We start from the raw sequence: 24,586 nt of genomic DNA, 5'->3' as shown, positions 1-24,586 counted from the left end.
AATCTAATTGGCATTATTTTGTAGCCACCGGGACCATTACTATAATGGTAATAATTGGGATACTCACGTTATGGAAATACCGTCCTGTTGTACGACTATGTCGTTCAGGGAATCCACATACTCAGACTAACGAACAGGAAGTACCTGTATTAAGTAGTAATCGGCATAACAATGTACCGTCGACTTCAAAGGCCGACCTCCCACTCTCCACATTTTCATCCAATTGCCCTAATTTTAATCTAGAGATAGAGTCGGACATTGATAGCTAGAGTACGGTTGGAAGATTGTTGATTATTCTTAAACTATTTATTTATTAACATGTTTGAATTTGACTATTTTATGTAATACTTATATGTAAACTTTGAGTATTGACACTTGGGCCAGTTTTTGCCCGATTCCGCAGTATGTCCAATATCAAATATTCAGTATTCATATCCGAAATTGGACAGTATCATTTTATCACCCAGTAGATCGAATGCATTTATTTGTTATTAAACACAAACACGTAATTAATTAAATTACATACACATTTGGTCAATTATCAATAATATAATTTGGACATCAGCCAAAAGTTGCTGACATAAGATAAACAATTTACCTTAATTAGATACACAAAATCACGCGGGGCCCGTGTTTACATTGACCCAATTTAAACTTATATAAAACTAAGATCTCTTGTCTAGAAATTCAATTATTATTAATTCATTAACGCGAGTGATTGTCTTCAACGCTCATCATTTAAGTCTCTACTCAAAGTACCCCGGGTCAACATCCATAGTGTAAGTCTCATCATTAAACTCTGCTACTATTATTTGGTGTTTCCATCACAACTTAAAGACCATCTACACTGAGCCAACGAAGGGATATTGTTCAACCCCCCTGGCGACAGGACTAAAACTAAAAGTTATAGAATTTAAAAAACCCAAAAATAAACAATAAATTCAAATAACAACCAACAAATGCGCTATCATTGTCACATGTCATCAAAATCAGAAACGTCAAAATTATTAGTAAACAAGATATCAGCTACATTCTACATTGTTTATCCTTGTTTAACTTATTGTGATTTCTATGGACAAGTGGCTTATTTTGCGATACTATTGTCCTTTTCATGAGCATTTTTCAGTGCGTAACAAATGATAGGAAAAAGGGTAAGTCCGTGATAATACACATTTATGACATTTATTCTAACATGACATTTTAGTTAAATCTGACAGTTGTCACATTTTATTTTCAATTTGGAATAAAAACACATCAAATGTGTTTCTTGCAATAAAATGATATTTTCTTTGATTTGTATAGTCTTATAAATTATACAGATTATATTTGTAATATTATTATCTAATTTAAAAAAAAAATATTTTTTTTATTATGGCGCCATCTACCAACAACTAGAATAACTAGAATAAATGTTGTAAATGTCTGTAATCTCGGACGTGCCTTTTTTTCTGTAACATACAATTTAATGCGTTAGAAAGAAATCGAAAACTGTGACGCACTGAAACTTAGACCATAAAAAGTGATAGACACGCCGTAATGCTATTCTCTCGTCTCGAAGAGTGAAGCCAACATAAAACGACTCACACAGCTGTGTGTGACGTCAGTTTACGGCAGAAAACCTTAGAGATTAGAAGTATTTATAGGCGTTGTGAATTAAAATAAAGTATATTTTCTACATCCAGTAACAAATCAAAATATGTAATATCTGACCCTCCACATATGTTAAAACTTATTCGTCATTCATGCTTTTAAGACTTTTTTTACGTTTATTTCATTGTAAGTACACTGAAATTTTAAATTATTGTAATGACTACTGATTTGAATAAACGTATATTATATTACAAAAAATTTTTTTGACGGAAATAATAAAGCGATTAAATGGAAATATTTGGAAGAATTAGTAGACATTCAAGAAAAGGAAGGCCTTCATCTTGCAACTAGGATAACCCAAAGGCATTTAAATTGGTATAAAGAAAAAATGGAGGTGAAATTAGCTGCCCAAACGTTCAGCCAAAAAGTTGCTAAGGCAATACATTATTTTGAGAAATAAAAGCTCAAAAGAATTTGTACATAGCGAAGCTACTCAAAATTTCATTGAACAAATTAATGATATTTGTGATATTTTAAATAGCCGAAATTTATTGGCAAAACACCTAAAATCCAGTTTACAGCAGAATAAACAAGGGACATTTCAAAAAATTGAAGAATCTATAAAATATCTTAGATCACTTAAATGTTCCAACAATGGTGAACCACTATAATATCCAAGCCAAAGAAAAACTGGTTTTATTGGTATGATCATTAGTTTAAAGTCTTGGAGGTCTTAAAGTAAAAATTACTTGGAGGATATGGATGAGGTCTGAAGTTCTTTCGGTCTATAAACTTTCTCAAGATTACTTAGAAGTTTTTTTTAGTTCTATTAGGAGTCATGGAGGTTACAACAAGAGCCCAACGGCAAAACAATTTAAAGCTGCATATAAAAGACTCTTAATGCACACAAGTGTTACAGGATCTACCCAGGTTAATTGTATAGAACAGACACCTTCCATAATTTTAGCAATGAGCACAACAAATACTGTGAAAATGAAAACAGATGATCATCAACTCATTGACAACTTTATAACTGATAAAAATAATAGGGAAACAATAACTAGTAACCATGATTATACTGTAAATAATTTAAGTTTTTCAAAAACATTGTCATCTTATGTTTGTGATGTTGTTGGACTATATCGCTGGGTTTGTAATTAAGAAAGTTAAGAAAACATTCAATTGTGACATATGTTTGTCCGTAATTGAATGTGATAATTTACAATCTCAATTCATAAGACACAAAAATTATAGCATATCAAAAAAAATTTAATTCAACCTTCTAAAGACGTCATTCATATTTGCAAAATTGCTGAAAGCGGAATTAGATTTATGTACAATTCAAAAAAATTGAATGATTCTAAATTAATGAGAAGATATGTACATACAAAGAACATATTATGTTTGATCATGATTTTGAAACAAACCATTTGTTTAATCTAATAAAGATAATTTGTTTCCATTATTGCAACATCATATTGTACCACGAAGGTGAAAAACTAAATAATGTAATAAGAGTTAGAAGTAAGTTAACAAAAGCTATTTTGTTTTGTGGTCAATAAATTAATAGATTTCCTACATATTTTTTCACCTAACCTGAAACTTCCACCCAAAAGAAAATTACTCTCCTTCAAATTTATTTTTGATTATCAAACAAGAAGAGATATACCAACGATATAATATGTACCTACTTTTAAATAAAACATTTATTTTTACAAAATTACTTTAAGTCAAAAATATTTATTAATTACTTTGCTAAATTATTTATCTTCCATATTTTTTACAAAATATTGAAGTTATATTAAAATTAATCTAAAATTGGGTAATTTTATTAATGCTTTGCTAAGAATCCAAACGAGTTCTTGCCGTATTGTGACGTCACTTTCGCGGAAGGTGTTTGCTTCAACGGTTCGGTACAAGGCGTGTCTATCAGTTTTTATGGTCTAAGCACTGAAAGATGATCATGAGAAAAAGAATAGTTTCTGTGAGTTAAAAAGAGACCTAGTATAAAAAGTAATTCGTGAATAATTTCATGAGTGGGAAAAGTTAGAGTAGACGTACTATAAAAGCAAAACCTACATTTTTTTACTCTTTGATATTTTTTTTTATCACTAACACTTCTTAAAGTTATTTTGACAAATGAACAATTTTCCAAAATGTTTAGAAAAAATTTTTTACTATAAAACCAAATTTCTTAAAAAATAAGCACACTGAACTGGTCAAACTTACAGATCGTATAAACAATATACATACATATAAATTAAAAGGTAAAGAGGTAATGATTAATTTTATTTAGGTTGCTAAATAGAGGGAGATTTTCACGATTTTTTGAACAAAAAAAAAACAGCCAACATTATTTTGAGCTTACCTCGTTTAGTTTTGTTGCCAGAAACTTTTATAAAAAACAAAAATAAAGCTTTTTTTAAACACTTTAAAAAATTTTAATAAGTTTTTCCCGAAAATTGCTTAATTTTATATAATAGGAACTAGGTTCCTATATAATAGGACTGTATTTTTCATGAGCTACAACTTTGGACTTTATAGACTTCATTAATACACGATTTTTTTTTGTTTTATTATAAGCTAAATTTTTTAGAAATATTTTTTTCGATAAAATATTTACTTTTTGAGTTATTTCCGAAAAACCGTCTGAAAACATTGATTTTTGTCGAAAAATCAACACTTTTAATGGCAAATAACTCAAACGTATTGACTTTTAAAATTTATATAGAACGAATAGAATTAGTCAATTTATCCATTTCCGGACTTACTTGAACGCACGTTCTTTCACCCCCCCCCGAGAAGGTGAATGTATGTCACCCCCAAGTAAAGTCCAAATTTGCATGCAATTCGGAGTTGACCCTGAAAAATACACTCCAAAATGGTAATTTGATTAGGCTAGTATAACAGATATATTCTCACGAACTAAATATGTTTGTTAAATTCCTAACAATGATTTCTGCAAAAATATAAGTGTGCAAAAGTTAACTAAGAATATATTGTAAAAATTGTATATAGAAAATATAATGTAAAAATTGTATATTCAAAAAGTGTAATGAGTTTTATTTGACACTTTACCCATTCAATATCCACTGGTAGATCTAAAATTGGTGGAGGAACATATTCTTCTTCTGCTTCAGGAACTGTAGGAATACCTTCTTCTTGAATATCTGGATTTTGAGGAACATCATAACTATACTGGAACATATTTGTCTTCTGTCGCTTCAATTCCTCTTCTAAAATAAAACAAAGTTTACTTTTAAGTAAGTTATTCATCTGCTCCTCATAAATATAATTTACCTTTGTACATTTGTTCTTCTTCTTCATTAATAATAAGGGAATGGTATCTTTCCTTATCACACAATTCTTCAACATTTCTGTCCTTCTCACTTAATCCCAACCATCTAGTAGCATCATATCCTTCTCTACTAGCCTCATATTGCCTTAAGTCAGATAAGGTACCACGACCATCATACCTACAAAAAAGAAAATCGTTTTATGTATGGATAATCCAATGGCTAATAGGCTTATCAAATTTTGCCAACACAATAATTGAATCGGTGAGATGAAAAAGGTACACATTCCAAAAAATGCGAATTTAAACTGAGATAGCCATTTTGTTTCTAAGGTCAAGTTACATCTATTAAACCGGGAGATATTAACAGAAGTTCAACCACGATTTTCTAAGTCCTGCCCTTTGCAATACTGGAAGGTTAGAGAAGGTACTTACAATTTGTGGAAAAATCCACGGGTTTCCTGTGACATTTTCCTGTGAAAATTAGATTTTCCATGAAAAAAAAAAATTGGGAGTTGCGATGAATTTTTAAGTCCTGCCATATCCATAGAATAACAGGATACTATCTATTTTATGAAGAAAATTTTTTGGGCAGGACGGTTGCAAAAGGACTAAGGGAGTATACAGATATACAAAAATGTAATGAAAATAATGAAATTTTCATAATGTTCTAAGTCCTGCCAACTTAATAAATTAATCATATTTATTTCAAAATGACCAAAAAAAATGTTGGCATGACGTCACCTAATGTTTAACTGCACTTGTTTCTTGGAAAATTCTGTATAAAATGTGCACTCTGGTTCCGTGATTTTCTAAGTCATAAAATAAATTTTGTTATAAAATAAATAATTTCAGTAGACATTATTCAAAATGGCAGGATGTTTAGTTACACCTTTTTTACTATATATAGTTAAAAAATTTGTAAGAAAATTCGTGGAAAATTACACGATTTTCTAAGTCATGCCATTTCGCACATATCTCAAGAAGGTTAATATAAATCTATTTTCAAAGAGGCAGGATGGTTGTATAGTTATTTCGTATAAAAAAATTAAATTGTGTGTCTGTAAAATTATTTTAGTGTGTTATACAAACATATTCATATCACCACAATTTTCTGAGTCATACCATGTTGAGTATGCTTAAAAAAACACTAATCTAAAACCGTTTACAACTTGGCAGGATAACCGCAAAGATGAATAATACAAAAAAATAATTTGTATATCATTAAAACAATCGTATCCTATTAAATATTATTTTCCTGAATAATGTCTCGGAATTTTTACACACTTTTCAAATCCAATAGCAAACTGTAACATCTTTATTTTAACTGATTAGATCATATTTTTATCTAAGTAAACGCCATAAAAGTAAATAAACAATTTTTACAATTTATTGGTTATAGTAGGGAATTTACCTACCCATTATATTATACAATGTGTCCAGAAGCTCTCATAACAAACGAAAACCGGAGATTCCTCAGATAATTTTAATAAAATTTAACTCAATTCATCTAGTTCAAAAGATTCACCGGAGATTCCTCAGATAATTTTAAGAAAATTTAACTCAATTCACCTAGTTCAAAAATGCTTCCAAGGAAAGCTAAAGCTCTTTAAAGATGGCGTCTTGTAATTCATCATCGTCATAATTCAACCCGGATCTACCCAATGCTGGATATAGGTCTCCCTCAGTCTTCTCCATGCATTTCTGTCCTGTGCTGTCTGCATCAAGTTTCTGTCGATCTGTTTGATGTCATCAGACCATCTGGTTGGCGGACGATCTCTACTTCGATATGCTTCGTCTAGAAGAAGCATATCGAAGTCTTGTAATTAGTTTCTTTAAAATAGCTGCAGAACGCTTTTATTTGGAAAAACAAAAACTGGTACACTTATTTATCTTCCAGAGGTCAATTGTCAAATGTCAATTATCAATTTTTAGTACCGGTCATAGGGGTCCGTTTTGGGTACGGAAACGGATATTTTATCGAATAACTTTTCTGTCTAACTTTTAAGCATTTCTGACACTGGATTATTAAATTCTGGGATAGTTTTGTACTAAAAGGTACTTTTTCTTTAACTCGGAAGAATACGGAGTGTTCTAGAAAAATCGATTTGAAAAATTTTTCGTTTTTTGGTTTTTTGAGTTTAAAAGAATTTAGAAAAATTCTATTTAGGAAAACGAAAATTGCTACGTTTATTTCCGCCATAGGCATCAGTCTTGGGTAGATCAACGGATATTTTATCTCATAACTTATTGGTCTTTAAATTTTTAGACATTTTTGAGAGTAGAGTATTAAATTATGAGGTATTCTAGTACTAAAAGTTACTCTTGCTTTAAGTCGGCAAATACACCGTTTTTTTTTTATTTTTTTAAAAATTTTTTCAAATTCAAATAAAAGGTGTACAATATAAAAATGGGTGGAAATTGCATGTTAGTGCATAACATGCATCCAAAAAAGTGCATAAACCTGTCAAAATCAGTGTATTAAGGGCAAAATTTTGTTATTTGGGAGGTTTATGGAGTTACGAATACGCAAGCAGAACCGATCTCAGAATCACCTAGTGCCCAGAGTTGCTGCTAAGGCACGTCATCTGGAGTTTCGTGGGATATCGGCAATAAATTAAAGAAAACAGATTATTCGAGGGTTTTTGGGATGGCCGAACACGAATATGACATTACAACCGACCCTCGGAGCATCTGGTGCCCAGGGTGACTGATCTCGAATTTAGAGAGTTTTTGGAGGTCGATTCTGATGGCGTATTCATGTTCAGCAACCACAAAACTCCTCGAGTAATCTACTTGCCTCACTTTAGTGTCTGAAAGCCTCGAAATTTAAGAATATGGCGTGTATATTAGTCACAACGAGCGCTAGGTAAAGATCTGTTCTAATGTGACATTCTTGTTCAGAAACCCCAAAAACCACCTGAGTAATCTGTCTGTATCAATTTACTGCCGAAATTAATATATAAATATGGTACAGAAAATGCTTAACAAATAAAAAGGTACCATAAAATATCATTTCATTATAATACTAAAATACAGGGTGTCCCATTTAAGAAAACTCAGAAAATACTCATTCCGAGTTTCAACCAACCCCGTATACTAAAATTAAACATTTTGGTATACTATTAATAACTGACAATAGTAGACTATATTAAAAATCGTTTAAACATAAATTAATAGAAGTTTGGATATCAAATCACTAACAATATGTATAGGGTGTGAATGTTCCTACAAAATTAACAAAAAAAAAACGTAATTATATTTTAAACTACCTCGTATAATATTTCAAAACACTATATTTTATTAAAGAGAACATCGAGTAGAATCCAAAAATGTAAAAATATACAGGGTATTCCATATAAAAAAAAACATAAATTTGTGTCACCCTGTGAAAACGGGTAGCCCTGTATATTAGAAAATACTGTTAAATCATAGTCCTATCTGGCCCATGTTTTACCTAAATAACTTTTTTCGTATATCTTACGACAAACGAGTAATTGGACTTTGTCACACTAATGCCCCACCCTGTATACAAAATAACCATAAAACCATCCTGCCTCTTTGTAAATAGACTTATATTAAGATTCTTGAAACATGTGCAAAATGGCATGACTCAGAAAATCGTTGACTTTTTCACGAATTTTCTTACAAATCTAGGACTCCTGCCGTCTTACAAGAACCGTTTAACCTTCCTGCCGAGTACCGAAAAGGTATTGATTGTATTTGAGTATTATAACTTTTTAAAGGCAGGACTAAGAAAATCACGGAATCAGGGTGAAAATTTTCCGCAGAATTTTCCAAGGGACCAGTATACTTAAACATTAGGAGACGTCATGCCAATATTTTTTTTGATCATTTTGAAATAAATATGTTTAGTTTATTTAGTTGGCAGGACCTAGAAAATCATGAAAATTTCATTATTTTCCTTACATGTTTGTATACATATATACTCCGTTACCCCGTTTGCAACCCTCCTGCCCAAAAAATTTTCTTCATAAAATCGATAGTATCCTGTCTATCTACGGATATGGCAGGACTTAGAAATTCATCGCAAAACCCTATTTTTATTTTTTGGAAAATCTAATTTTTACAGGAAAATGTCACAGGAAATTTGTGGATATTTCCACAAATTGTAAGTACCTCGTCTACACTTCCACTATTGCAAAAGGCAGGACTTAGAAAATCGTGGCTGAACTTCTGTATAATATCTCCCAGTCTATATGGAGCTAAAAAAGGTACACATTTTATTATAAAATATCACTTATGCAGAGGTCAAAATATTCCGTTGAGTTGAAGAAGGAACACATTCCTGGAATGTGTCCCTTCTTCAACTCAACGCGTGTCACTCAGCGCAAGTGTAGTGGGAGTCCGCACAGATGTCGTTTGCGCATATCCGGCTTCTACACATAAAGGGCCAGTCATTAATATGTTGTTGTTTAGTTAGTTTGGAGCTGTGCATAGCATAACCTAAAAAGTTAACAGTGCATAGTGAATATAACTGTATAGTGTGTTATTTGTGATGTTGAGTTCAGACAGTGAAAATGTAGAGCCACGCCGGCAGAAGGGAAAGTTAAATAAAGAATTACATGTCAGAGAGATGGAAAAAATTGCTAGACGCAAGGGTGAAGAGTTTGTTTCGTCATCAGGTAAACTAGTTGAAGTTAAACAAACTGGCCCTGACTGTCAGTGTAAATCCCTATTCTCACCAACAAATAATTTGAGCAAACTCCGGAAGTACGTCAAAGTGACGTCACAATTGCAGTTTGTTGAAATTCTAAAAATCGGTGTTCTCACTATCAGTCTAGTTTGATCAAATTTTCTGTATTAAGAGTTGTCTAACTTGTTTGAACTTAATCTAATCCACAATGAAAATTGAAAATGAAATGAAAAAGCTGAAGGGCTGAAGGGAGTTGTGTTGTGACTTTGTTGTCAAGTACTAAGTAGGACACCTATTACCACTGTTCGGGCATATCAGGCAGAAAAAATAGAAAAGAAAGAATGTAGGCTAGACCTGGACTTTTTCCATGAAATAAAAGCCCTAATAAAAACTAAATTGAGTACAAGAAGACATTGGGAAAAAATACATCTATGAGTGAAAGCATCAACAGTACGAACAGGTACGAATCAATGATTGAATTAACAGTATTATTTATATTTAAACAATATTGTTCTTTACAGATTAATTGTTGCTTTACGCTATATAGGCACAGGGCTCACATTAAAAAGGGAAAGCTTTTCCACGAGAACTGCATATAATTTTTCTAAATTAGCAATAAATTTAATAGCAAATGGCAGTTTCCACATTGTCTAGAAGCTATGGATGGAAACATGTGAACTTTCAACCTCTCAGAAGTGATACTATAGAAATTATAAAGGAACGGACAGCCATTACTTTTTGCTGTATTATATTATGCAGATGGTCAATTTCTTATTGTAGATATAAGAAGAAATGATCCAAAGATATCAGATTTGGATTTCAAATTTTTTTAAATAGCAATGGTGCAGTTAGCAGCATTCGGCTGTAAATAAGTTTAAAATGCAAATTATTTTACTGCGTTTCTAGTTAAGCCTTATTTTATTCTTATTGTATATTTGAAGATTTACAATTATTACACTGATAATTAATATAATTAGTTTTATTAATATTATGAGTGACCAAAATAAATAAAAATAAAACAAGTGTTATTTCGACTAACAAACCAGAAACAATCCTACTAGTGCAGTGATGTTAAAAAGGGATTTAAAAATGGTGTGCTGTATTTTTAAACTAAATATCAAGTAAATATGTCATATTAACAAAGTTATTTCCTAGTGCTAATGGCACAGCTCAAGATGGACTACCAAGATCAAAATCAACAGATGCCAGGTTTATCCACACAAATGCAACCAATTATCCCACAATATTTATCACAACCAAATCCTTAGCCTTTCAACCCAAACCTAGTAGGTAGTCGGTACATATATGTATATCAAAACCCATAAGCATTCCAACACTTGGACGAATAATAAGCCCCAAACTCTGTCTCTGAATTGTAGAAGGTAGAAAGTAACAAACCAAAAAACAATCAGAAGTCCCGATGAGAAAAAATCTAGGAAACAAACAAGAGTAACCATTGGCTACAAAAGCCGCTGTACATAAATAACTTGTTTAGTATGCACGCTAAAGAAAGCAAAGAAGGAAATCAAGGAAGGAAAGATCAACAAAATAATTTTAATATGTAGTAGCGAAGCTACCACTGATATACAGTGTCTCACAGCTTAAATGATGCAGTCACTACTCAATAGGGCTTTTCATTGTCATTTGTTTCGAGCTTCTGTCATATATTGTATAATCTGTGTATAATATTAATATACAGGGATTATTCAACATATCGTCGGTCTAATAAGCAAATTGCCTAAGTCCATTTTTTCCGAAAATTGTTTTTTGGTGTCATCTAGTAGTAGACGGTAAAAGCTACCACCTGACAATTCCCACAAGCGCCATTATTATTTTATTTCGCGCCAATTTCGCTAAACGAATTTTTCTGATGTCCAAACGTTCTTTCCCATTCATACGAATATTGCCTATGTCAGTGTTTCTGAAGTTGTTTTGATTGAACACGTTAGAAAATGTAAGTAAATAAATATATGTTGATTATTATTATTAATATGGATATAGTATAATAACTAGAAAGTTTGTGTAAATATTTTGTTTAATTAATTTTGGTCAATTATGTATTGCGTGGAGTTAGGCAATTTTCTCTTTTTTTATTTTGTTCAAAAGCTTTTTGTCTCTCCTGTAAAATTTTCAATTTGTCACTTAGGCAATTTGCTTATTAGACCGACGATATGACAGAAGCTCGAAACAAATGACTGTGAATGAAAAGCTCTATAAAACTAGCTTGTGTCAGTTGCTCAATAATATGTATTAGAAAAAAATTACATGCTGAAAGTAAGTTAGTATAAGTCTTTTAAAATAGGATATAACCTGTTTTGGGTTTCAAATATACCATACTTAAATATTAATAAACCTTTGAAATAAATTTAATTATTTAGCATATTACAAAAGAATAATCTACATGAACTGCAAGAAATAAATCTTCTATCAGCCAAAGAAATGGGCATATTATATTATTTGTGTTCACTAGGGAGCATACTAACAAAGATTGTAACTTTTGAAATTCAGTAATATTTGCTGATGAAAATAAACTTGTTTGGGTCCGATGACTAAAGAACTAAGATTAAAAAAATGAAAGCGCGTAGGGGGTGGAGTGATGATGTGGGGGTGTATGTTGTCTGCAGGAGTACGTAACGTGCATTTTATTGACAGTAATCTGAACCAATACATGTATTTGGATATACTAACACAGCATCTCACTGCTAGTGCTCAAAAATTAGGTATCAATGATAATTACCAGTTTTATCAGGACATTGATCCAAAACATATATGTTATATCGGGTTCATATTTGGTTGCTTTATAAGCGCTGAAATGTCATTAAAACACCAGCCCAGTCACCAGATTTGAATGTTATTGAAAATTTGTGACATTAAAAAATAAAGTAAGTAGTACCCCAACTGTAACTGATAATGAAGAAGGACCTATAAAATATTAGCAATCATAGTTCACTGCCTTGTGTTTATTTTCTTATTCTTATTTGAAAGTTTGTTTTATCATTTTAGCTGACATCAAAATCATACATAAAATAATTAAAGGTTTACTGTTATTTAAGTATGGTATATTTAAAACCCAAAACATAGCTTGTGTTATTTTAGAAGACCTATAGTAACTTACTTTCAGTATCAGTATGTAATTATTTTCTAATCAATATTGAGCTACTGACACAAGTAGCGACTACATCATTTCAGAATATAAGCTGGGAGTCACTCTAGGTGTTGTAGTAATCAGAATGAGTAATAATAATATTATTGTTCATAAAATAGGACTTTTCAGCGCTTCTCATTTGTTTGAATATTAATGTATTTACATAAAAATTAAAATTCCATCATGTTACCTCTAACAGATGATTGTCATTTGATTTGTCGTTACATATTATTCGACCAATCAAAATTGCAGTTTGAGCAAACTGACCTTGAATTAGAGAATTTGAACAAACTCAGGATGTGACGTCACTAACTGTCACTTTCAGTTTGCTCAAACCCGTTTGATCAAATTATTTGATGGTGAGAATAGGCCTTAAGAAACAGTGCATGTCAAAGCTATCAGGTGAAGACAAAAAATATATTTTAGAAAAACTTTACGCTGGCCAATCCAAAAATGAACAAGACACCTTTTTAATGGGGTGTATTGAAAGATTCGATGTCAAACGGCACAGACCAACAGTTGATCATTCAAAACAAATCAATTCCACATTTAAGTATTATGTGATTGTGTCTGGAAATCGTTCAGAAGTATGTCGCAAAGCATTCATAACTTTGTATGCAATTTCACACAAAATAGTTATCAGACTCACAAATCTCTTGGCGAAGGGAATGTCTCCTATTGGCATGAGAGGCAAGCATTTAAATTGTGTTAATACTATTCCAACCACTATAACTACCAAAATACATGAACATATCAATTCATATCCTAAATATTTAACTCATTACACTAAGCAACCTATAACCTATTTGGATGCTAAGATAGATGTATGATATGTTTGTACAAAAACACCCTGAACTTGGAACAAAAGTAAAGTACGAGTTTTTTCTAAAATACTTAAGAAAATTTTGGATATAGATTTGGGAAGCCACAAGTCGACATATGTTCAACTTGCGAAGACCTTCAAACTAAGCTAAAATCCACTACATTGAATGATAATGCTAAACATACCGCTGCTGCAGAGCTAATAGTGCATAAGAGACGTGCAAAGAAATTTTACACTAAGCTCAATGAATTAACTATTTTCTATGGGAAATAAGCCACAATTTTACTAAAAAAATGAATTTATTAACGTTTCGAAGCCCAAATCGGGTTTCGTTGTCAAAATACAAAATACTTTTAAAATAAACAAAAATGTTGCTAAGTAAAAAAAAAATTCTTCTAATAATTTATTTAATCTGACTCATTTATATTGGCAATTCAGACGTATATTATACATTTTAAAGTAGAAGACTTAAAAATGATATCACCAATATTTATGAGTTGCGTTCCTGGAACGACTTTACTAAAAGATAGTTCATTCGACTACATGAAATCAATCCCAACTCAAGAATATCCGTCGCAAAAAAATCATAGCATGTGATCTGTCTTTAAAAAAACAACCAAATGCAATGATGACAGTAAAATTCTCGCGTTAGAGATTTCATAGTAAATCACAATGAAGTGAAAGAGTTGAGTAAAACTAGACCTGTAATGAGGATAGTTTTTGACTACATGCAAAACTTACCGCTACCCAGTTTGACCGTACAAGAAATGTTTTTTCTGAGAAAATTACGGTACTATGTATTTAATGTTTATGATTTTAAAAATGACAGGGCAGTATTCTACACATACCCCCAAGGGGTTGCAAACAAAGGACCAGATGAGGTCACCTCTTTTGTATTAGATTTTATTCAAAATGAAATCCCTGCGGAGATTACGGAACTCCACATTTTCAGTGACACGTGTGGCGGCCAAAAACCGCAACCACACTATGGTGAGGGTACTTTCAGCCCTCACTATGACTGGTCGATTTACATCAATACATCAATATTACCCGGTAAGAGGGCATAGCTTTTTGCCATACGATAGAACCTTTGCAGTTATTATGAGAGCAGTACGAAAATATGATCGCACTTATTCTCCAGATCAATACAAGGCCATCATAGAAAACGCCAAAAAGATTCAACCAACTTTCAAAGTAAAAGAAGTAAAAAATGAATATGTACTAGCCTGTAAGAAGTGGTGGCCTCTTTACTTTGTTAAATTACCAAAAAGCCTTGAAGATAAAAAAATATATTTTGCCATAAGCAAATATGGTTATCTGATTCACAGAAGTGACCCGAAAGGATACGTGGTAGAGTCATCGTTCATTGGTGGTTTTCTCGCACACATAACTTACAAAATCCAATGATGTAGTGCTTCCTTCAAGCAAGGCTTACTATTATGGAAATGTACCTATTAAGGCAAGCAAGATCAATGATGTCATGAAACTCATCAAATACATTTCAGAGGAATACTTGCCCTTTTATGATGAACGTCATACTTGGCCAATGACAGAAGCTGAGACCCTTGATGAAAATTAAAATTCCATTATTGTGCTGTATACCATAGGTGGATAGGTGGGACCAAGCAATAAGCGTGTAAGTCAAATTCCCGTAAGTCGGGGTGTAATTTTGCATATCATGTATGTAAATTCAAATTCAAAATATCTTTTATTAAAAAAATTGTAAACAACATACTAATAGCAAATTGCCACAATTGAATAATAAGTGTCTAATAAGTATACATACAAAATTACAATTACAACTACTATAAGTTAAAAGTTAAAATGTGTGATTTAAAAACTCACACAGAATATGGTTCTAAATCCAATAAAATGCTTTTTATTTCAGTTCTAAATATATTAAAATTTTGTTGCAATTTAATTCTAACGGGTAATTTGTTTAAAAAATTTATACACGAATATGTAGGTCCTCTTTCTGTTGCGACCAGCCTATGTATAGGGAAATTGAGCCCTACATACCTCGTGGGTATGCTGTGTTTTGGCTCAGAATGTGTAAACCTATCCCTATTCTTGAACAGGAACAGTAAACACTCATATATATAAAGCCCTGCCACCATTAATAATCCTAACTTCTTAAATTTTCCCCTACAAGTCTTATTTATAGTTCTTATTGCTCTCTTCTGAGCAATGAATACTCTGTTAACATAAGTTCCTCCGCCCCAGAAAATAATACCATATCTGAGCACTGAGTAGATGTTCGCAAAATAAACTGTCTTAAGGTGTTGTAAATTCAAATACTTAGACATTACTCGTAATGAATAACATGCCGTGTTGATTGTTTTGTGAACAACACACAGATGCTATGATTAATTCAGATGTTGATCTATGTAAATACCCAAGAATTTTGTATTTGATGATAATACAACAGTTTAATCATCCAACTCAATCTCCTCTGGAATTATCTCATTATTTTGCTTTGTGTGAAAACAAAACACAGTTAGTCTTTTCTTTTTTTTTGAAGTTATACTTCTTTACCGGCGATAGAGGGTGATTTTTTTATATGTTAAAACCTATCAGCCCGGCGCATGCGCATTATAACTTTGTTGTGATTGGATGTTCAAATGACATGTCAAAAATTATCCGATATGGCAGCTGTGGTTTGGAGGTAAAGGTAAAGGTAAACAAATGTATAATATATTAGTTTTATTGTTGTGAGGACAGAAACAAAAAAGTTTATAATATTGTAGTGACTTTTAAATAGTTTTTAAAAGCAACAGGTACGTAATAATTGTTAATGTATCATGAGTATAAACCTAGGTACCTATTTGATCTGCCAAAATACATAGTATGTAATATTTTTATTTATATAATTTGATTACCATCAAAATTTCTATCAATATTCACCTAATATATTGTTTTTTACTCTATGTTTTGTTGTATTTTTTCAATTCTAAATCATTTCAATTCAAAATTAAAATAATTTGATCAATTTTCAAAATATCAAAATATCACAAGTTTAATCCGTTTAGTTAGTCGATCTTCGTAAATGATGACACATAGTGTCCGTGGCTAAGCGGAGAAGGCAAATGAATTCCAATACCAACCGCTCTTATCAGCGCTGGTTCGAGTCCCAATAGAAACTTTCTTTTTTGTTTTTTTTAATACATTTTATGATTGTAAGTATATTTATTATATAATTGTATTTTCAGAAAATACGTAATTAGTTAAAAAAAATTTCGACAATTAATGTTCAGACATCATTTGTGGCTTGTTTAATGTGTTTGTGTGTGTTTTATTATTTTATTATTTTAATTTTTGGCACTGTTCTAATAAAAATGTTTGAGAAGTAGTAAGTATAAATTAGTTTAATATTTAAACAAAATATAAATAAAAAGTATATTAATTTCGTTTAAATCATATAATAGAAGTATAACTTCTTACGTGCGTACAAAGTACACACACATTCTTTTTTTTTATTTATTTACCCACGGGAAAACCCCATTAACAGTAAAAATACAATAAATACAATAAAAAAAATGAGGTACAATCATTCATTAAAATATAAAAAGTAAAAATAAGAAAAGCAAAGGCTTGAAAAATCACCAGGCAAGATATTCAAAACATAACAGTTAGAAAAATAAAATATAAAATGTACACATGTAACTGAATAGTAGCAATCTGATTCTCGAAGCGTGAACATGTACCGTCATTAAAAGCGCTAGAGAACTTCCTTATCGTAAAACTACCTAATTAACTAGTAATTATCTTATCAGCATCAAAAAATTGTTAAAGTGAAAAGTAACAAAAACCAAGTGATTAGTGAAACAAACAAAAGAAATATGTTCCCTTCGGGGAACTTATTAGGATTTGATAATAATGGCCAACCAATTTATCAACAAATGAATACTATACAGGATGTCCCAACAATAAATAACCAGAACCAGTCAAACCAAACAGCAGTAAAACCGCAAGTACCATTTTTGTATTTTAATCAAACACCATCTAACCAGATAACAAATCAAATGTCATGCTCAAACCAAATACCTATTCCAACCCAAATAGCTATACCAAACCAAGTACAATTTCCTAGTCAATCAACTGCACAAAATATTCAAAACACTCAAAACCCTATTCAGTCACAATACACAACATTATCCACAAACCCTCAATGCTCACTCTCATCAACACAAAACACCAATAACTACACAGATAGCGATAGCGACATAGAACTTAACGAAACAGAAAACCAAAATAAACATCCTTGGCAAGAAGTTGCCAATAAGAGAAAAAGGATGAAAAGACAAACAACTTCAGAAAAGTCCAACCAAATCCAAACACAAAACAGATTTGATTCCCTCTCAAAAGAAAATCTAGATGAACAAACAGACAATTTATCAAATACACAAAACACAAATATCACCAAAAAAGATCCCTCACCGCCACCAATCTATATTTATGGAGTTACTGACTATAGTGCTATGATAGCAAACCTTTCAACTGCAACTGCGGCAGAAACCTATTACACCAAAACCATTTCAAATAATACAGTAAAAATTAACCCTACAAACTCAGACACCTACAGGACACTCATACAGCACCTTAGAAAAGAAAACATTGTACATCACACTTACCAACCGAAACAAGAGAGGGCCTATAGAGTTGTCATAAGAGGATTACACCATTCAATACCCACAGCAGATATCTCGCATGAAATAAATAATAAGGGTTTTAAAGTTCGCAACATAATTAATGTTAGACATAGAGTTACCAAAGAACCATTGCCCTTATTCTTTATCGATATAGAGCCAAACGAAAACAACAAAAACATATTTAACCTACAAGTCCTACGAAACTGCATAATAACAGTAGAACCACCTAGAATAAAAAATACAATAGTTCAATGCACAAGGTGTCAAAAATACGGGCATTCAAAAAGTTACTGCCTAAGGCCATTCGCCTGTGTTAAATGCGGAGGATCACATGACACAAAAACCTGCAAAAAAGCACGCGACACACCAGCAACATGTGCCTTATGTAATGGCAATCATCCAGCAAACTATAAAGGATGTGCTATATATAAAGACCTAGTCAATTCAAAAAACAAAAATATAACAAGCAGCATTCCTATACCTAGAGTTGCAAGCCTAAATAATAATAACACTAATGCTCACCACATACACCAATCACATGTAACATATGCTCAAGTTGCAGCAACTAATACTTCTTCACAAGACAACAACAATAATTCAGACCTTTCAAATAAACTTACAGAGTTCCTCAACGAATTTAAAAATATGTTTGCACAATTGATAAACCAAAACAGCATGATACTAAGCATGCTTACAACAGTGATAAATAGAACGTCGTAATGGCTAACTCACTTAGAATAGCAGAGTGGAACGCAAATGGTCTAACAAACCATGTGCAAGAAATTATACTATTTCTAAAATTAAACAAAATAGACATCCTACTTATATCCGAGAGTCACACAACTGAGAGGTCTTTTATAAAAATTCCACACTACTCTGTCTATTACGCAAACCATCCAGATGGAACAGCCCATGCTGGTTCAGTTGTAATAATTCGTACAGCTATAAAACACTACGAACTTGCTCCATATATCACCAACAAAATTCAGAGTACTATCATAAAAGTACATGCGCTCACCTTTCCACTAACAATAGCTTCTATCTACAGCCCACCACGCCACACCATCAATCTGGAGGAATACAGAGAGTTTTTTGAACAACTTGGCTCACATTTCCTAGTGGCAGGGGACTGGAATGCAAAACATACAACCTGGGGAGCAAGACTGATATCTCCAAAAGGCAGAAATCTATTAAAGATCATACAAGATAATAACCTGAAATACCTAACAACTGGTACCCCCACATACTGGCCCACTGATAACAACAAAATTCCTGATCTGTTAGACTTTGCTATAACTAAGGGAATACCTGAAATACACAGCGACATCACCCCCAGTTTTGATCTCCATTCGGACCACAGTCCCATCTTGATTACCTTAAGTACCAATATAATTTGGAAAACTCCTGCACCAAGGCTATGTTCCAGTAACACGAATTGGGTTCAATTCAAAGAAGAAATAAATGATAAAATATCTCTTGACATTCGACTCAAGCACAAAAACGATATTGAAGAAGCTGTAAAATATTTAACGGAACAAATACAACAGGCCGCTTGGAAAGCTACTCCTGTAAAGGAAAAAACCATCGATGAAAGGTATAGTATACCCCTCCATATTAGAACACTAGTAGAAGAGAGAAGAAGAGCCCGTCACAAATGGCAAAGAACAAGAAACGCGATAGATAAAACAAATCTTAACAGACTCACACACAGACTTCATTCCGCTATCCAAACAGCCAAAAACGAATCCTTTGAAAGATATGTCACAAACCTTTCTCTTGACGACAACTCTCTTTGGAAAGCCACAAAGAAATTCAAAAAGCCGGTAGTAATGAAATCACCAATTAGAAAAAATGATGGAGCCTGGGCTCAATCAGATATAGAAAAATCCAACAGATTTGCAGAACATCTATCAACCGTCTTCTCCACCCCAGAGGCCAACGATATTAACGACGAGAAAATTAGAGACTTCCTCAATGCACCCTGTCAGCTATCATTACCACTAAAATACTTCTCACCAAATGAAGTCCGTAACGAAATCAACCTGCTTAGCCCTCATAAAGCTCCAGGATTTGACCTCATAACTGGCGAAATCTTAAAAAAACTCCCAAGAAAAGGTGTCGTCTTAATAACCATTATTTTTAATAGCCTCCTGAGACTATGTTATTTTCCAGTGCAATGGAAGTATGCACAAATTATAATGATACCTAAACCTGGTAAACCTCTAACTGAAGCCAGTTCGTACAGACCAATAAGTCTCCTTCCGACTTTATCAAAAGTATTCGAAAGGTTAATCCTTAACAGAATAGAAACAATAATACCTATAGAAAACCTTATCCCAGATCATCAGTTTGGTTTTCGCTCAAATCACTCAACCATACAACAGTGCCATAGATTAGTCAACAAAATAAAAGAGAGCCTAGAAGGGAAACAAATATGTCTATCAGCATTCCTCGATATACAGCAAGCATTTGATAGAGTGTGGCACGAGGGACTTCTCTTTAAAATAAAAACTCAGCTAACTGACCAAATCTACCTCCTCCTTAAATCATACTTGTCCGACAGATACTTCCAAGTTAAATACGAAGGTACTCTATCCAACTACCACCAAATAAAATCCGGAGTACCTCAAGGCAGTGTACTTGGCCCATTCCTTTACCAAATCTTCACTGCTGATATTCCTATTAGCGAAAATACACTAATGGCAACATTTGCGGATGACACTGGTATACTAGCATCAGACATCAACGAAATATTAGCATTTAACAAATTGCAAAATCATCTCAATGAACTAGAAGACTGGCTTAAATGCTGGAAAATAAACGTCAACACAAACAAGTCTTGTCAAGTAAATTTCACAAATCGAAGAATTAGATGTCCACAACTACACCTAAATAATTCACCTATACCAATAAAAACAGAAGTAAAGTACCTAGGCCTTCATCTAGACGAAAAACTTACTTGGAAATCACATATTGCAGCCAAACGACGACACCTAGACCTAAAAGTTAAAAATATGAGCTGGCTAATCAACAGAAGATCGCAACTTTCATTAGAAAACAAACTGACCATCTATAAAACAATACTCAAACCAGTGTGGACATACGGAATCGAGCTGTGGGGCTGTAGCAAACCATCCAACACCAAAATACTACAGACATTCCAGTCAAAAACTATTCGTATGTTAGCTAAAGCCCCATGGTATGTGTCAAACCAAACCCTTCATGCAGACCTCAACATCCCCTTCATCAATGATGTGATTGCTGACCACTCCAGAAGGTACATGAATCGCAGCTCAGACCATCCAAACCATCTCATAGATGAATTATTCAACCCCCCACTGGTTGACAGACGTCTGAAAAGACTTTGGCCAGAAGACCTAGCTGCTAGGTAAATTCCAGAGAGTCGTCAATGGACGACACCTGCCACAAGCCAAGAACATACATCATATTTACTTATTACTGTATTGAAGTAGATTGTAAATAAGCAATAAATAAATAAATAAAAAAAAAAAAACATGTAACTGAAACAAATCAATAAAATTATACAAAACACAAATACAATAATAAAATACAACAACATTGCAAGATGAAACCTAATTATCACATGGCAACAGATCTCCTCAGTTGGCCCAGGCTTATATTAAACAGATCCATATCAAAACCGTTAAGGAAGCACATATATCTATCTAAAGGCATGTTACTACCGTAGGATGTTCTGTGAAAGGCTGTGTTAAAGGTAACATTGTGGCGTAAACCTGGATATGGAACATTAAATCTTATACTATCCAACAAACTGGGGCAATCAATAAGTCCATTAATGATTTTTAAAACAAAGACACCTCCCCAAATATCACGCCTAACACTAAGGGGAGCTAATGATAAACGTTGCTCAATCCCAGTGTAATCATGATTCTCAATATGTCTGAGTTTTATAAGCACAGTATTTTAGGAACTTATGTTGGACTTTTTCAATAGTGTCAATATGAATTTGATGGTACGGAGACCAAACTACCGAACAATATTCTAATATAGATCTGACTAGACAACAATAGATTAACCTAACAGCATCAATAGAGAAGTATTTAGAGTTTCTTTTAACAAATCCAAGTAATTTAGAAGCTTTTATGGATAATGAATTGATATGTTCGACAAATGAGAGCTTTTCATCCATGATAACACCTAGATCTCTAATAGACGAGACATTCTAATAGGTTTACTGTCTATGTGATAAGCAGTATCAATTCTGTTTAACTTACAGGAAAAACTAATATAACAACACTTCTCAACACATAACTGAAGATTATTACAAATGCACCAATCAAATAAGCGATCCATATCAGCCTGTAAAAGTTTCTGATCCACAACTCGCCAAAATTTTACATCATCAGCCAACATTAAACATTTACTATATGGGAAGCAATTAACGATATCATTAACAAATAAGTCAAAAAACAGGGGAGACGTATGCCCACCCTGTGGAACACCAGAACTTACAGTAATAACATCAGAAAAAAGACCACCCACTTTAACTCGTTGGGTACGACCAGATAAAAAGTTTTTAACCCACTCAACAATATGGATGCCAATTTATTAAGGAGAATTTGGTGATCAACACGATCAAATGCCTTACTGAAATCCGTATAAATAGCATCAATCTGCTTACGATCTTCCATATGCTTTAAGAGATCAGATTGGTAGCAAACTAGATTCGTTACTGTAGATTTTTGTCTGCAAAAACCGTGCTGAGATTCAGAAATCAGACCCCTGCACACCCACGACAGCTGCTTAGCTACCAAACTATCAAAGAGTTTGGGAATTGCGGATTGAATGCATATACTACGATAATTTTCTATGTCATTCTTCTTACCTTTTTTAAATATGGGTACAACAAAACTCTCCTTCCAAGCACCTGGAAATGTAGAAGACTGTAAGGATTTATTAAATAATAACAGTAATGGCCCAACAACAGTGCAGACACATTTTTTTAAAAGGAAATTAGGAACACCATCTGGACCGCTGGAAGTTTTATTTGGAAGAGAACATATACCATCAAAAATATCAGTGACAGTAAAGTCAGTGATATTGAAGCAAGCACTGATGTTGTTATCTAAATGTGCACTGGGTAACTTGAGATCCTTATTACTGGGTAAGTAAACAGTCTGAAAGAAATCTTTGAATAAATTAGCAATACCTTGTCCATTAGAAGCTGACTGTTCATTATAAAACATCAAATCAGGAAGGCTATGACTAGACAGTTTATCCCTAATATATTTCCAAAAAGAATAAGGGTTATTCTGCAATTCAGCATCTAAACCTCTAATATACAGGGAAAAGCATGCATCAGACAACTGTTTACATTCTGATCGGAGACGAGAGAAATTTTCAGTATTTAAAACCAATTTATTTTTTAAGAACCAATTCTGAGCTGTTTTTAAGTGATCTGAAGAAATGCTCAGAAGATCCTCAAATGTTGATGCTAATGTTAATAAGTTTGCATCATCTGCAAAATTTACAAGGTGAGACTGACTGCTCAGTATTTCGCTACCAAGATTGTTAATGTAGAAAACAAAAAGAAGTGGTCCCATGACACTGCCCTGAGCAATATTAAGTTGTAAATTCCCTTCTTCTGAAGAAAACTGTTGCCCTTCTCGAGTTATAATAACTTTTTGTCGTCTATCGGTGAGGTAATCTCTTATCCAGTCCCGATCAGGGCTACGAATTCCATATCTTTCTAGTTTGTCGATCAAGATATGATGATAAGTCCAGGAACATTCCCAAGGAAATCTCCCCGTTCTCCCATCCATTCAAAATCTTATCCACGATTTCGTATGTAGCTGTTTCAACAGACCTTCCCTTGAGATACCCATGTTGTGACTCAGCAATTAGGTGGTCATTATTGGAAAACGTTATAAGTCTTGTGCACATTGCTATTTCGAAAATTTTTGAAAATGTCGGTAGTAAACTGATGGGTCTATAATTTTCCAGTTTGGTTTTATCTCCCTTTTTATGTAAAGGTTTCACTAGGGCTAACTTTAGTTGGTTAGGGAAAATACCATACTTAAAAGAGTTATTAATAATGTGGCACAATGGTTCTGCAATCTCTTCTGCACAATGTTTCAACAGATTCGCTGAGATCCCATCATAACCTGCACTTTTTTTATTTTTTAGCTTTGATATGATATTAAGAATTTCAGAAATAGTTACTGTATATAAATTATTTTTATTATTAAATTCATATACAAATATAAAATTGTCAATTTAATTTATTTTCTTGTAGAAGGCTTCATAAAATCTAACAAAGAGACAACTCAAAGATTTGTTTTCTCCCGCAAAATTTCTTCATAGCAGGCTAATAATTTTTTTATCCCTTGTTTGGTAGAAGAAATGCGATCTTTGTTATAGTTTATATTTTCTAAAATGTATAAGC

General features: G+C 32.6%; 1 protein-coding gene across 1 annotated transcript in view; it reads right to left on the bottom strand.

The window, feature by feature from the left end:
• The window catches only part of LOC114329409 (protein suppressor of white apricot), a 116,531-nt gene that overhangs the window by 87,303 nt on the left and 4,642 nt on the right, over positions 1-24,586 (bottom strand). Inside the window, exons 2-3 of the mRNA XM_050655234.1 lie at positions 4,891-5,066; positions 4,669-4,826 (exon numbers count right to left, since the gene is read on the bottom strand). Coding sequence (XP_050511191.1) covers positions 4,669-4,826; positions 4,891-5,066 — 334 coding nt within the window. The remainder of the gene's footprint in view (positions 1-4,668; positions 4,827-4,890; positions 5,067-24,586) is intronic.

The sequence above is a fragment of the Diabrotica virgifera genome, chromosome 7, assembly GCF_917563875.1.
Source record: "Diabrotica virgifera virgifera chromosome 7, PGI_DIABVI_V3a".
In the NCBI taxonomy this organism is placed as follows: domain Eukaryota; kingdom Metazoa; phylum Arthropoda; class Insecta; order Coleoptera; family Chrysomelidae; genus Diabrotica; species Diabrotica virgifera.
The sequence above is the reverse complement of the archived record's forward strand: the minus strand, read 5'-3'. Positions and strand labels throughout refer to the sequence as shown.